Source organism: Ranitomeya variabilis, chromosome 8 (assembly GCF_051348905.1).
Source record: "Ranitomeya variabilis isolate aRanVar5 chromosome 8, aRanVar5.hap1, whole genome shotgun sequence".
Classification (NCBI taxonomy): domain Eukaryota; kingdom Metazoa; phylum Chordata; class Amphibia; order Anura; family Dendrobatidae; genus Ranitomeya; species Ranitomeya variabilis.
In genome coordinates, this window is record NC_135239.1 from 183,102,823 (window position 1) to 183,119,329 (window position 16,507).

Below are 16,507 nucleotides of genomic sequence, written 5' to 3' on the forward strand. Positions count from 1 at the left end.
AGTGATAATCTCCTGCTGGTAAAACATTGATTGTATTGAAACAGCAACACACAGCCCAGTATGTGACATCACTGGCATCAGGGTCTCAGCCTTGCTGCTCTTGATGTATATAGAAAAAGCTTGCTGACAGATTCCCTTTAATGTCATTTGTTCCGTAGCATCAGGATCTGTGATCACCTGGAATGTCTCTTTGTCTCACCTGATGGAATGAACAGAGTCTGCCCTTGTTTTACTGTGCACTTGTAACATTTGTCTACTTGATCTGCAAAGAACATCTCGTAGTGATTGGCCGCTGATCTCCAGCGCTCGTATAGAGAGATATTGGCTGATGCTGGTCTGATCAGATAAAATATTTTTTCCCCCTGCAAAAAAAAAAAGAAAAAGAAATCCATCTTGCAGCTCTGGCATCACTGACAACCTTATAAGACGATGGGTCACTGCCTCCTGCAACACCCGCACACTTCTCCAGCTGCTGAGACCTTACGTCATCAATAAGGGTCCACTCAGAGGCCATTTAATAGCTGGTTTATACAATCTAACGCCGCATCGGATGTGCTCTGAACAATCAGATAGCACAAAGGCTACCATTGTTCTCGGCAGCACATGTCCAGATTGGCAGGATCAAGTGCTTCCGAGAATGATGAACTTTTGGGCAACACAAAATATCACTTCACCCAATGAATGGGCATTGTGCTCCTTGATGGGGTGATCTTCAGCCTGTTTATTGAGAAACGTGCGTTCCTAGGATAATCGTGAAATGTAAATACAACCTTAACGACATGCACATTAATTAATGATTATTTTATTATCTGAAGGCATATCGGGCCTTGCCCCAATTTGGGGGTAAAAAGATTATGAGCGGTGTATGGCATTATGGGTAGCACAGTGGGGGTCGTGGGTGCGAATCCCACCAAGGGATAAAGATTGTGTATTCTTCCCATGCTTGCAAGGGTTTCAGTCCATATTCCAAAAATACACTTAAGAGATTAAAGCGGCAATCTGGCGCCGATCACTTCTGCATCGGCAGATGAGTAAAGCCGGTCGACAAAACATCGATTCATTAGGATTGAACAGGAGCAGGATTTTCTGCCGCTCGAGTTCAGAAGCCAGCAGAAATCTTTAGACGTGAAGTCAGCAGCCCGTTAATCTCTCGATGCAGAAGTGAGCGGAACCGGACTATCCCTTTAATTACTATTTTATTAAATTGAGACTAGTGTGCGTCAATTAAGAAGAAAAAAAAAAAAAAAAAAGGAAAATTAGCTTGTGAGCCCCATTGGGTGTAGGGACTGTTGTGGATGGTGACGATTTCTGTACTGCGCTGCAGAATATGCCGGCGCTATGTAAGGAACGGAAAATAAAGATAATAATTATGGAGGACAAGAAAATAAAATTATGAGAAAAGGCCAATGACATTTTGGACATGGCGGCTTACTTTCAGCACGTGGTACCAGGCTGACGCGCCTCCCGAGTCTATGTGGAAGTCGGTGTAACTGTCCTTTACGCATATCAAACAATACTTGGTCACTTTTGGTTTTGCGAGGAGAGCATCATCGGGCCAATGGTTCTCCACCCACGAAAGCTTCTTAACGATCTCCGGAGACTCCACGAAGCTGGACATTCTGCAGACAAGAGGTCAAATAAAAATGGTGACCATTTCAGGATGTCATACCGATGAGGTCACCGAGACACGTCAGATGATGTCATCGGTGGGATTCGTCCCTGTGGTCCCGACTGATGGAATAAATGGGAACGTGGCTCTCTTGACTCTCACGCAGATATGATGTAATGGGGATTTCCAACTGCTGAACTGGAAATTAGAAAGTCTCACGATCAGCAGTCGGGGGGGGGGGGGGGGACAGAAATCACAGGGGTCGCATGGTTCAGCCGTCCACTAATGAACCCCGAAACGTGTTATTAGATGTCACACCGGCCACAAAACTGGACCCAGAAAGAATTGAAAGTGGCTCATTGGCGGTCTAGTATAAGTCTATGGCACTAACGAATATAGCCAGAGCATTGGGGTAATGTATGCAGACTAGAATACCCCTTTAAAGGGACCTGACAGCTGAAACGTGCTGCCCTATACATGATTTCAGCCACATATGTTTGACTCTGAAACCCTGCGGCATTTCATATAAAATCCTAGTTTAAAAACCAGCCGGGGACCGAGCTGCACATGGCCACTAGTCGGACAGCTGGGTCCCTGGTGCCTTCTCTCCATCCGCTGCCAGTGACCGATAGGTCTCTCTCAATACGCGAGCGTAGAGAGAGATCTGTCAATGACTAGTAGCCTTTGGGGAGAAGCCACCAGAGACCGTCCTGTCTGACTAGTGTCCTGTGCACCTCAGTCCACAGTAGCTGTTATAGCATGTTATTCTAGAATGCATGTCTGTTAGTCAGGGTAGAGAGTAGCTACAAATATTCTGGACAACTCATCATTTAAAGAAAAAATATCTCAGAAAACAACAGCTTTTTATTTTACATGTATATATATAAAAAATACTTTTAATATCATGAACTTTAGTTAAAAAAAAAAAATATATATAATATATATATATATATATATATATATATATATATATATATAGATATATACAAAAATCTAAATGAAAAAATTAGTACTTTTGCAGTTTTCACACTTGCCACTGAGGCTTTTATAGAAGCATACTCCCTGTCCTTTCAGGAAGAGTTTTCAGCAGGCTCTTTATCAGCAGAGGCAGGATGACAATGACAGGTAACACCTCAAAACACAGCTGATAACACAGGATTCACCAATCACAATAGGTGTTGTCACAGCCGAACCTGCTCTCCGTCCCTTTACAATCACCTTTGCACACCCTCATTAGATGCTACATTACAGAAGATAGCCATAATGGTCAGACTTTGACTATGTACATGTGTTGTTTCCAGAAACAGGAAGTTAGAATCTAAAAAAAAAAAAAAAAAAACCCGGTGGCCAGTGTGCCAAATTATATTTTTCCATTTTTAATACATAGTGGGATATGGGGAAAAAAAAATTACCAAAAAAGGCAATGACCTTTGCACACACACAAATACAAAAGATAGGGGCGGAGTCCGTTCGTTGCTGCTAATGTATATATAATGTTTCCTGTAACAACAGGAAGTTAGAGTCTAAAAAAAAGCCCCAGTGGCCAGTGTGAGAATTACAAGATTTTTATTTTTTATTTTCAATACAGATTGTGCTATATTAAAATAAAATAAAAAAAATATATGAGTAACACAAAATCTTGATAGGTCATTTTTTGATGATCGCTTCCCTTTAAGAAAAAAAAAGGTCCTACTGTGATAAGGTCCTTCCTCTTGCACCTAGACGTAATTAGAAGTCTGTCTTATCTACGGATCTACAGATGTAGCTGAGCTGAACTTGTTGCATTGTGGTTTCTCTTATACATCGCAGCAGAACATGACGGTGTGTGCTGAATATATCTGTCCCCATGTGTAATATTATTACGTAGTTGGACCTCCGGGGAGATATCTCGGTCGTGCTCACCTGGAGTCAGAGAATTCGAGGTTGATCACATTAAGAACCCTTTTCCTATTAGTGCTGTAGTAATAATCCACAAACTCCTTCAGCTTCATCTTGCAGTCCTTCTGTTTTGTGACGTCTGTAACATCAACCACCCGCTCGGGACCTGCAAACCAAGGTAAGAGAGCCGCTAGGGCGCGTTCATTGTATCTGACAGATGATAATAGGTAGGAATACTCACAGCTGGGGCTCATGCAAAAGTCATAGTAAAGTAACCGCCGTGTTGGTCCCAGCTACGGCCAATGATTGGCTGCAGCGGTCACAAGTCTACGAGAAACTGAACAGGGACTACAAAGACCGGATGGGGAACCCCAGCAGCATTGGAAAAGTGCAGAGGAGGATTGTTACTTTTTTTTTTTTTTTTTTTTTAAGAAAAAAAAAATTCAGTGCTAGGCAAAACCCCTTTAAGGCAGCTTAATTTAAAGGGGTTTTCCACTTTAAAAAAAAAAAAAAGACTTGTGCCCAAACACTTTTACACATACAAAATAACAAATAATGATAGAATTCATCGTTCCCGGGGTCCTACGCTGCTGCTCTGATCTCAGTTCATTGGCAGGAGCAGTTTCGTCACACATCATCACTGCAGGCAATCACTGAGCTCAGCGGTTCTGCTTATGTAGACGGCATTAATCGCTGAGCTCAGTGATTGCCTACAGCGGTTTTGTGAGCTGTAGGTGTGACGTCATCATGTTACTCGATACACAGAGACCAGATGAGCTGCGGAGAGACGTCGCTGAACCCAGAGGAAGGCGAGAACTATCTAAGCTTTTTATTTCATATGTAAAAAAAAGTGTTTGGGCACAAGTGGAAAACCCCTTTAAATAGGACCGGTCACTAATAAAAATCCTCATTAGATACCAATTACTTTTCTTACAGCTCTGTATTGTATTGTTCCTCTATCAATCCGCCAAGAAATTGATAAACAAATTGACAAGTGGGTGTTCCTAATTGGGGGCGTGTCCCTGACACTGTCCAATCAATGCAGGGCACATCCTATTAATAAAGGAAAAACTATCAACCCAATTGTCAATTTATTGATAAATTTACCGGAGAAATAAAAGTAGCGTTTTAAGAAAATAAGCTCCAGAATTATTATTTATCACGACTGTATACAATATGTATCAGGAGTGGTAAAACGTCCTATTTAAAGGGGTTGTCCAGGATTGGGACCAGAGTATGAAGTCACTGTATAAGACTGGTACCAAGATATATTTCTTTCCTGTATAAGACTGCACACTTGTGAATCCTCACAGTGCGCACAATGTGCACTATCAGGATTCTCCAGCACTGAGAGCAGGAAGTCATGTGATTAGCATACTTTCGAGCACATTCCGACTAGACGTGCCCAGCCTCACTCAATCCACTTATATTGAGCGCTGCTGTGCACGTCTAGTCGTTATGTGACAGCATGTATGCAAATCGCACACTTTCGGTCACGTTCCTGCCAGCTCCCGATGCCGGCACTGGAGAGTCCTGACAACACCCAATGATGCCCAAAGCTTCAGCTTGATCACAGAAGGCATGACATTTTTTCTTCCTGATGCTTAAAGGGGTTGTTCATTACTCAAGTTTTTGGACCACTCTCTTTAACAAAAAAAAGTTAGTGTCAACAAGACCCTAGCCAGTCCGGGTATTTGAGGTTTTATCTCAAGCACAGTTGATGCAACTTCTGAAGCTCTTGATGCCGAGACATACAGGATACAACTATATCCCTGTGACTGACAACTTACCAACATAGTTTTCCACATCGCTGACATAGAACGTGGGCGCGGGCACAGAGAGACCCAGACCATCCTTCTTTGGCACCAGAATTGGTTCTGTAAACCCAGTGTCTTCAAAATATTCCACTGTTAACTGACTGCCATTCAGCTTGGTGACCACATCCTCGGCACTGGAAGACAGAGGTCTCGGAGGTTACACTGGACGTCTAAGACAGCAACTACGGAACGAACGGTGCCAGTAACATTCAAGTTGTATCGAGCTGCTGATGTCTACCAGGGCAAGCATCTTGCCCATCAAATGCCAGTATGAAGCTGAGGGCAGAATGTCTCCAGCCTCCGGTTCCTGGGATAGGAAGTAGCTGTCTGACGTCTACCAGCGTAAGCCATACAAGCTCAATAAGAGTTGATTTTTCGGTCACCTGGTCACACAGAGGTTTCTCCCTCTTTCAGGTATCACTAGAAGCCAATCACACAAGTAGAGCTTTGTCTTGAGCATCATGCCATAGAGTCTGCCCAACTGCTATGCTAGACCATAACATGTCTCCATTAGTGTGTAACCGGAGAGACCGGTCAGTCTAGTCAGAGAAGTCTCCGGGGACATACCTCTGGGACTGGTCACCCTGTCCCCAGTCGCGCGGTCAACTATGTCTTTCTCTCCAACGCGCTTCAGACTAAAAGATACATGTTGGTTTCAATGCAGGAGCCAGTCTTTGATTCATGCTGCTCATGGTTGGAACAGAATCCCCTTAAAGGCTCTCATGATGAAAGATCAGGAGCACAGCGTTCCCCAGCCGTCCTGCTTGTCGGGGGGCACAGTGCTCCAGACTGATTGACAGTTCTTACCAGCAGCATGGTCAAGCCACTGGATCGAAGTCTGCGCTCTCCAATGCAGCAACCAGAGTCAGCTTAATTTTCGCGGCATCAGAAGGCACTGAAGCGGTTTCGGCCAGCCACAGAGCAGCACTTACAAGCTCCATTGGAAAGATCTTGTAAGCGCTGTACTCCTTGCCTAGGAGAGTGGCCACTGACAGACTGTGCAAAGTGGCCAATAACTTAAGCAACAAGCAGTAAACAATACAAGTAAAAAAAAAAGAAAGAAAAAAAAGTCTTGAGAATGAAAATCATTTTAAATAACAAGTAAATTGTTATTTTACGAGCAAATAACTTTTAGAGAACATGAAAACAACATTTTAAAGGGAATCTGTCAGTAGGCTCAACCCTCCTAAGCCGTCTCTATGGGCACGTAGGTCACAGGAAGCTGAATAAAATGATACCTTGATATCAGCAATGCGATATCTTATTCCAGAGAAATCCATGTTTTACTTAATATGTAAATGAGCTGTTAAGATCTATGGGCCGGACATAGATCCCTGCTAGGATCTGCCTCCAGAGATTATTTTATATTGAAGGTGATGTTACCAGTCTGAGACATATAGATTAGGAGATCAGACTGTCAGTGATTTCATGTCTCACACTGATAATGCCTCATTACAAGCTCTGGCAGCAGATTTTCAGAATGATCTGTTTACCGCCCATAGATCTTAACAGCTAATTTACATATTTTTAAAAAAAGTCGATTTCTTTAGAGTAAGACATCGGATTGCAGATATCAAGGTATCATTTTATTCGGCTCCCTATGACCTACCTGCCTATATATAAGGCTTAGGAGGGTTCATCCTACTGACAGATTCCCTTTAAGTATTATATTAGGCATTCTGAAACGAAGAAAGTACATGAAATTCCTGGCTTCTTCCATCCAGGTGATGAGACTGTCGCCTTCGCATGGTGCGGTGCCAATGTGCAGACAGCCATCACAACAGCTCTTTTGAAAACTCAATTTGCAGAATTCTATAATTCCGCTGATGAAGACGAGAGCCTTCGAGTCGACGCAATAGCCGCGCACCTCTCCATGATACGCGGTAATGACAAACACAGCTCTGCTGCATCTGCCGGCGATCACTGATTGGAGACTACAACCCCTTTCTGCTATAAGGATCTACAAGACACCGAAGGAATCCCTAATCCAAAAAGCCAAGTAGAAAGTAAAGGGGGCGCGAGTGTCGGCTCCTTTGTTACTTCCAGACTCTGAATTATTGATCCCGTCTATGGATTACATAAATAAAATACGGGCTCGTCTACCGCACTTTTATTGATTCCAATGAAAACATTTATTTAAACAAATTGCTTACATGATGTGAGAAATGAGACATGACAGGAGACGGAGGAGAACAGCCACTCGCGAGGAATTAGTCATTCGGCACACAGCGGCGTATTAACAATTCATGTATTCTCCGATGAGAAACGCAGCAACACAATGTAAGCACGTGGTGCTCGCTGACACACGGGGAGTCCACTACAGACGTAGCCGAGCCGAATATGACAAAGTGACAGTCTTCACCGTTAAAATTGTCTACAAGGATATTTTATTTATGCCCGGAAATTATTTTGGCAATATGGTGTGATATGAACGTTGTGGAACATTGGATTTCTACAGCCTCTAAGTGTCACTGTACATAACAGACTGCAGAATGAGATACCGGTGAATCCATCACGTGGTCGCTATAAAAGTCATATAAAAGTGAAATGGTTAAAAATTGCTAATGAAACCGCTCTGTAAAAATGTGATTTAAAAAAAAATAAATTATATATATATATATATATATATATATATATATATATATATATATATATATATAGAGAGAGAGAGAGAGAGAGAGAGAGAGAGAGAGAGAGAGAGAGAGAGAGAGAGAGAGAGAGAGAGAGAGAGAGAGAGAGAGAGAGAGAGAGAGAGAGAGAGAGAGAGAGAGAGAGAGAGAGAGAGAGAGAGAGAGAGAGAGAGAGAGAGAGAGAGAAAAAGTGATATAGGTTCCTGTTGGGACCGAAATGTCGCCTTCTGGGCTGATTAAATAGCTCCTTCTCACTACAAACGGTGTGCTGCCTCCAATTTTTCTGGATTTATATATATATGTGTATATATATATATATATTTAATTTATTATTATATTGTGCTTTTTTATTGGCCAGGTAGTTTGTTTATTAGTTCCATTTTGCATGATTTATTATCTTTTATGCAATTTCATCATTGCAATGTCTTTGACGCCACAAACCTATATTATTTTTATCTTTTCATTGGACGTGACTGTGCAATAGCTTATTTTTTGCAAGACGAGTTTTTTTTTTTTTTTTCTTTGCCATATTTTGGGGTAAAAGTAATTTGTTTGTCTATTATTTATATTCAAAAGGTGTTTCCGTAGTCGGTAGGACCACTACACTACGTCCGTGACTCCCATAAACTACAGACATGGCGCAGCTGTTTTAGGGTCTCGCTCTCTTGTCGCCAGTACAGTGATAGATTTTCCCATCGGAGTCATGAATAGCGCAAAAAAGAGACGCTCTTTAAGGAATTAAACAGTTATTCCCAGAACAATAGGTTATCCCCTTTCCATAGTATAGAAGATTACTTGGCGAGAACCACAAGAATGGTGACATGAACATGCTTGATTTCTGCTCCATTGTCTATGGGACTGCCAGAGAAAGCAACTTTGCCATTATCTGTCCCATAGTCAATGAAAGGAAGGATGAGCAGCTCCATTCAAGGCTGGTTTCTGGGATCCAGAGCCCTGATCGCGGGATGGTTTCAGCATTCGAAACTCAATAAACAGTTATTTTTGCCCGTTTTTTTTAAGCTTTTACTACAAATTTTGCAAGCAACCCAATCCGCACCACAAGACAAGAGTGTATGGATGTTGAGTGATAATGAAAACAATAGCAAATTTATCAACACTCAAAATTGTCAGGATTTTTATTCCACGTTTTTCCAAATGTGTGTATGACGGTGTGCAGTCCTCACGGCTCAGAGCAGCGTTTCTATAGTACGCACGTATTCCTCCGATCGGCCAGCAGGTGGCGGTGTGGAGCCCTTCCACACGTCGCCTGTTTGTTTACATTTCATACACTATGGAAGATTTGGTTTTCTGACAAAACAAGAGGAGGGAGCGCTTCCTGAAATATGCTGTGATCGCCCCTGTGAAGTCAGATTATGGCAAAAACAGACGGCCTTTCATTGCAGTCACTGTAAGATCAGCGACGAATGCCTCCAAGATGAAAAAAGAAAGATCAAAAACAATAATGAAGGGGCAGAAACAATCGTTAGATGATAAGGAGGGTCATGTGACCAGATCAGATATCTACCGTATGTGCTGGAAGATGAAAAACTAAAAAATAAATACATGAATAAAATACACAACACAAATAAAAATAATACATAAATAGGAATACTAAATAGTACATACAAATAAAAATACATAAATAAAAATAAATACAATGATAATAAGAAAAGAATAAAATGTGGACTAGAATATCATAGCTGCTTTCTTAAAAAAAAAAAAAAAAGAAAGAAAAACTTAGGCTATATGCGGTATCGCAACTGAACGCTATTTACTTTAATGCAGCACCCCTGGTGTACAACCTCTGGCCCTTCTCCTCCCAGTGGATAACATCCGCCCCTCGACCCCCGGTGTATAACATCCGGCCCTTCTCCTCCCAGTGGATAACATCTGCCCCTCGACCCCTGGTATATAACATCCGGCCCTTCTCCTCCCCCAGTGTATAACATCCGGCCCTTCTCCTCCCAGTGTATAACATCCGGCCCTTCTCCTCCCAGTGTATAACATCCAGCCCTTCTCCTCCCAGTGTATAACATCCAGCCCTTCTCCTCCCAGTGGATAACATCCGCTTCTCGACCTCTGGTGTATAACCTCCAGCTTCTCTCCCCGGATGTATAACCTCCAGCCCCTCGCCCCCGATGTCTAATATCCGGCGCCTTGCCGCCCAGTGTATAACATCTGGCCTTTCGCCTCCTAGTGTATAATATTCGGCCCCACCCTACCCCGGTGTATAACATCCGACACTTTTCCTCCCAGTGTTTAACATACAGCCCCTTTCCCATTAGTACATAATATCCAACCCTTTGCCCCCCGGTGTATAACATCCAGGTTCTCACCTCCTAGTGTATAACATCTGGCCCCTCTTTCCCCGGTATATAACATCCAGCTCCTCGCCCCACCAGTGCATAACATCCGGCCCCTCGCCTCCCAGTATATAACATCCGGCCCCTCGCCCCACCAGTGCATAACATCCGGCCCCCCAGTATATAACATCCGGCCCCTGGCCTCCCAGTATATAACATCCGGCCCCTCGCCCCCTGGTGTAAAACATCCAGCCCCTTGCCCTCCAGTGTACCACATCCAGCCCCTTGCCCTCCTGGAGTATAATCTCCAGGCCCTCGCCCTTTGGTATATAACATCCAGCCCCTCGATCAACCAGTATATAACATCCAGCCCATTGCCTTCCTGGTGTATAACATCCAGCCCTTCAGTGTATAACATATGGCTCCTCACACCCGCCAGTGTATAACCTAAGACTCCTCGCCCCACATCTGCCCTAACATGTGACAGACCGGCTGGTGGTACAGAGATCACTGATACCAGCGCAGTCCTGTAATAGGGGCCACTGGGGTAACAAGTCCGTTCATGACATTTCTTGCCTCCTAAATCCTCCCCCATCACCTGTGAGTGATATTACTGAGAAGTGTAAGGAACCGCAGCAACTCAGCCACAAAGTGGAGACCCCGTAACATTACAGAGCAGGGGGCTGAGTGCTGAGGAGCAGAGGGCAGAAAAGTCACCAACGCTCTACTGACCCCATAACTGCAGAGGCCAGACCTCATCTGGTACTAACATCAGCACAAACGAAACGCTCTCGCCGGGAGCTTCTTGGCCAAGCAGCTGCATGCAGCCTTACATCACCAAGCACAATGGCGAGCGTCGGATGGAGTGGTGTAAAGCCGCCACCACTAGACTCTGGAAGAAACGTGCTCCGTGAAGTGACGGATCACACTTCTCCATCTGGCATCTGATGGATGAGTCTGGGTTTGGTGACTCCAGGAGAATGTTACCCGCCTGACTGTATTGGGCCCCCTGTACAGTTTGGTGGAGGAAGGATCATACTATGGGGCTATAGGGTTTGGCCTCGGCTAGAAAAATGTCTTCTAGAAAGTCTTCCCAGAAGAATGGAAGTTTTGAAGGGGCCAACTCCAAATTATGGTGTATGAATGAAGAATGGGAGGCGATAAAAGCTCCTGAGGGTGTAATATGGAGGTGTCCGAATAGTTTATTATATTGGTTTGGTATTCAGAGTAAAGTTTCAATTCGCTGCCAAAAAACGCTTGAAATTCTCAGTTTCACTCCAGTTCTGCCTTTTTATTTTTACCTCTGGCTACAGATTGCATCTGCCATTTCAGCTCAGCCCCATTGAAGAGAATATTGCCGAAGTCGCAGTACCACACATTAACTGTACACAGTGGTGGCGCTGTTTTTGTAAGGCAGCCATGCTTTTCAGAATCCTGGATGGACAACTAGAAAAAAAGAACCCTTATTTTGAAGATAAAGTGTCCTCTTGTCCACAGGGTACTCCACCTCAGCGCTATTCACCTTAAAGGGGTGAGCTGTAATACAAGGCACATCCTCAAGGACAAAGGAGGCGCTGTTCCGTGAGAAAATAATAAGATTTTTAACCCCCTAAACTCCCAACATCCCAGGATAATTCCAGATGAACGTTGTGTTCTGGTTGGATTTTTTTTTTTTTTTACTTTTCTCATCTCCAGTTTTGGGTACGGTCTGAGCCAAACGTTCAGATCAATTCCTTTCCGGTTGGGCAGGCAGATGAGAGCGGAGCAACTTCCCTTTCAGAAGGTCTGCCAGACCCTCCTGCCAGGAAGACATCTGCGGTCAGATGGCGGCTCTTCACAATCCCCCGGGCTGCGCTCCGAAACCCGCGCAGAGAAGCCACTAGTGGAATGAGGGTTTAGTCTCATCAAGGAGACGGCTCCTCGCCGCTGACAACAGAGATTAATAAGGCAGGTGTCGGGGCGAGCCGTTCTTCTCCATAGATGGCGGTCTTACACCTTTTATTTATTTTTACGCAGAAGAGAGCAACAAACCGCCATGATGGCGGATGGATGAATCAGACACCATCGTCCGGCAGCTTTGGTACAGGAATTCCCCCCACCAAACAAGTGACCTATTCTGTCTATTCACTTATGGGGGTCTACAGGAACAATAATGCAGTGAGGGTCCTACAACCTGATCCATTCACACAGAGAACTTTCCGTTCTCCTAATTGGGGGCGGTCTGATCAATCTAACCCCCATGACCAAACAGGTGATGAAAATTGCCAACTGGACCGTCCATTTAACCCTTTAAAGGACAGAGCGATTTTTCCTTGTTTGCGCTTTTGGTTGTTGTTTTTTTTTTTTTTCCCTCCCCTTCTTCCAAGAGCCTTCTTTTTTCTTTTACAGGATGAGTTGTAGTTTTGAATGACACCGTTCGTTTTACTATATAGATTCCAAGGGAGGTAAAACGGTGAAAAAAATGCAATGTTTTATGGGTTTTATTTTTACATCATTCATCGAACGTGAAGAATTGACTTTGTAACGTGACTCCCCAAGTCTGAACGATTATGGTGATACCAAAAGTCTAAAAATACAAAAAATAAAAAAATTATTATTATTATAGTATAGTTTTTTTTTCCCTCCTTCAGTTTTTCATATCACTATTTTTTTTTCAAAGATTAAAAAAAATATATATTATATATTATATATATATATATATATATATATATATATATATATATATATATATATATATATATATATATATATATATATATACACACAGTGGGGCAAAAAAGTATTTAGTCAGTCAGCAATAGTGCAAGTTCCACCACTTAAAAAGATGAGAGGCGTCTGTAATTTATATCATAGGTAGACCTCAACTATGGGAGACAAACTGAGAAAAAAAAATCCAGAAAATCACATTGTCTGTTTTTTTATCATTTTATTTGCATATTATGGTGGAAAATAAGTATTTGGTCAGAAACAAACAATCAAGATTTCTGGCTCTCACAGACCTGTAACTTCTTCTTTAAGAGTCTCCTCTTTCCTCCACTCATTACCTGTAGTAATGGTACCTGTTTAAACTTGTTATCAGTATAAAAAGACACCTGTGCACACCCTCAAACAGTCTGACTCCAAACTCCACTATGGTGAAGACCAAAGAGCTGTCAAAGGACACCAGAAACAAAATTGTAGCCCTGCACCAGGCTGGGAAGACTGAATCTGCAATAGCCAACCAGCTTGGAGTGAAGAAATCAACAGTGGGAGCAATAATTAGAAAATGGAAGACATACAAGACCACTGATAATCTCCCTCGATCTGGGGCTCCTCGCAAAATCCCACCCCGTGGGGTCAGAATGATCACAAGAACGGTGAGCAAAAATCCCAGAACCACGCGGGGGGACCTAGTGAAGGAACTGCAGAGAGCTGGGACCAATGTAACAAGGCCTACCATAAGTAACACACTACACCACCATGGACTCAGATCCTGCAGTGCCAGACGTGTCCCACTGCTTAAGCCAGTACATGTCCGGGCCCGTCTGAAGTTTGCTAGAGAGCATTTGGATGATCCAGAGGAGTTTTGGGAGAATGTCCTATAGTCTGATGAAACCAAACTGGAACTGTTTGGTAGAAACACAACTTGTCGTGTTTGGAGGAAAAAGAATACTGAGTTGCATCCATCAAACACCATACCTACTGTAAAGCATGGTGGTGGAAACATCATGCTTTGGGGCTGTTTCTCTTGCAAAGGGGCCAGGACGACTGATCCGGGTACATGAAAGAATGAATGGGGCCATGTATCGTGAGATTTTGAGTGCAAACCTCCTTCCATCAGCAAGGGCATTGAAGATGAAACGTGGCTGGGTCTTTCAACATGACAATGATCCAAAGCACACCGCCAGGGCAACGAAGGAGTGGCTTCGTAAGAAGCATTTCAAGGTCCTGGAGTGGCCTAGCCAGTCTCCAGATCTCAACCCTATAGAAAACCTTTGGAGGGAGTTGAAAGTCCGTGTTGCCAAGCGAAAAGCCAAAAACATCACTGCTCTAGAGGAGATCTGCATGGAGGAATGGGCCAACATACCAACAACAGTGTGTGGCAACCTTGTGAAGACTTACAGAAAACGTTTGACCTCTGTCATTGCCAACAAAGGATATATTACAAAGTATTGAGATTAAATTTTGTTTCTGACCAAATACTTATTTTCCACCATAATATGCAAATAAAATGATAAAAAAAACCAGACAATGTGATATTCTGGATTTTTTTTTCTCAGTTTGTCTCCCATAGTTGAGGTCTACCTATGATGTAAATTACAGACGCCTCTCATCTTTTTAAGTGGTGGAACTTGCACTATTGCTGACTGACTAAATACTTTTTTGCCCCACTGTATATATATATCTCTCTCAGGGTCCTCTCTCCTCCTGTACCAGTTATGACTTGTATTGTTTAAGTTGTTGTACTTGTTTTTATTATGTATACCCCTCCACACATGTAAAGCGCCATGGAGTAAATGGCGCTATAACAATACATAATAATAATAATAATAATAATAATTATATATATATATATATATATATATATATAATTTTCCAATGGGCCATTTTCTGATGACATATGCCCTTTAATGAGTAAAGGCCCACTGAACAATGAGGGTCCTGTCCTCCGATGCGTTGCTTTAGGACACGGGCTGTACGCGCTGTTTTTTACACTTGTCATGTGGAAGGTTTTTACATAATTGAAGGGACAAGTGGAAAATGATTTATTTTCCATTTCACTTGTTGATGTGAATTGACACCATTTTCAGATCCACTTCACATTTCACACCTTGTATTGAAATACTTCTCCGCAGATGAGAGATGAGGGAGAAACAACTTCTTCAATGAAAGATTAGCATTTAGGCGGCTCTTATCAAGCTTGGTCTTTCCTTACGTGTCAGTAAAACGGATGAGGGATCCACTGAATTCTGATACAGGTGGGGGGAGGCTCCTGCTGCAGCCGCTGGTCTTCAGTTACGTTCACATAAGTCCTCGGAATTCCAAATCTCTGTTCTGTTATATGAAAATTGCCTCTTAAAAGAAGGAGGCAGACAGAGACTCGATCTCTAGTGCCACCTTTTGGAAGCAGTAATCTTAAAATTCAATTTCAACCTTTTAAAGAGCTTGGCCACATGCCCTACATATAAATTCTCAGAGGCATGGCCTATAACTCTCTCTCTTTCTCGAGAGACAGAGAGTGAGATCAAGAGATCTCGCGAGAGAGAGAGAACGAGAGAGATCAAGAGATCTCGAGAGAGAGAGAACGAGAGAGATCAAGAGATCTCGAGAGAGAGAGAACGAGAGAGATCAAGAGATCTCGAGAGAGAGAGAACGAGAGAGATCAAGAGATCTCGAGAGCACGAGAGGGATCGAGAGAGACCGAACGAGAGAGCTCAAGAGAGATCGAGAGAGCTCAAGAGAGAACAAGTGAGAGAGATCAAGAGATCGAGCGAGAGAGACAGATCGAGCGAGAGACAGATCGAGCGAGAGAGACAGATCGAGCGAGAGAGACAGATCGAGCGAGAGAGACAGATCGAGCGAGAGAGACAGATCGAGCGAGAGAGACAGATAGAGCGAAAGAGACAGATAGAGCGAAAGAGACAGATAGAGCGAAAGAGACAGATAGAGCGAAAGAGACAGATCGAGAGAGAGACAGATCGAGCGAGAGAGACAGATCGAGCGAGAGAGACAGATCGAGCGAGAGAGACAGATCGAGAGAGAGAGACAGATCGAGAGAGAGAGACAGATCGAAAGAGAGACAGATCGAGAGACAGATCGAGAGAGAGACAGATCGAGAGAGAGACAGATCGAGAGAGAGACAGATCGAGAGAGAGAGACAGATCGAGAGAGAGAGACAGATCGAGAGAGAGAGACAGATCGAGAGAGAGAGACAGATCGAGAGAGAGAGACAGATCAAGAGAGACAGATCGAGAGAGAGAGAGATCGAGTGAGATATATATAGAGAGAGCGCTGCTGCCCCGAAGCGTGTTTCGCATGGTGGGCTTCCTCGGGGGACTACATGGTGAGCAATTAATAAAAATTTTGTATGTTACCACTATAACGGTTTCATCTCACTTCATGCTCTAGGGCTCAATTCTCCAATTTTCTGAATGATCTAATCCTAAGAATCATCAAGCAAATCCCTTTAAAGGGTCAATATCGAATTTTAGGATTGCTACCACAACGGGTGGCACTAGAGTCCCTTCCGCTCCCTCTCTGAAGAGGCCATTTGCATATGTAAAATTTTCA

The 16,507-nt window shown here is 43.2% G+C and overlaps 1 protein-coding gene across 4 annotated transcripts in view; it reads right to left on the reverse strand.

Annotated features, from left to right (window-relative positions):
- The window catches only part of PHF2 (PHD finger protein 2), a 219,989-nt gene that overhangs the window by 65,736 nt on the left and 137,746 nt on the right, over nt 1–16,507 (reverse strand). For all 4 annotated transcript variants that reach the window (XM_077277997.1, XM_077277995.1, XM_077277993.1 and 1 more), the window contains exons 4-7: nt 5,278–5,438; nt 3,512–3,653; nt 1,433–1,619; nt 200–362 (exon numbers count right to left, since the gene is read on the reverse strand). In XM_077277997.1, the coding sequence (XP_077134112.1) occupies nt 200–362; nt 1,433–1,619; nt 3,512–3,653; nt 5,278–5,438 (653 nt within the window). The remainder of the gene's footprint in view (nt 1–199; nt 363–1,432; nt 1,620–3,511; nt 3,654–5,277; nt 5,439–16,507) is intronic.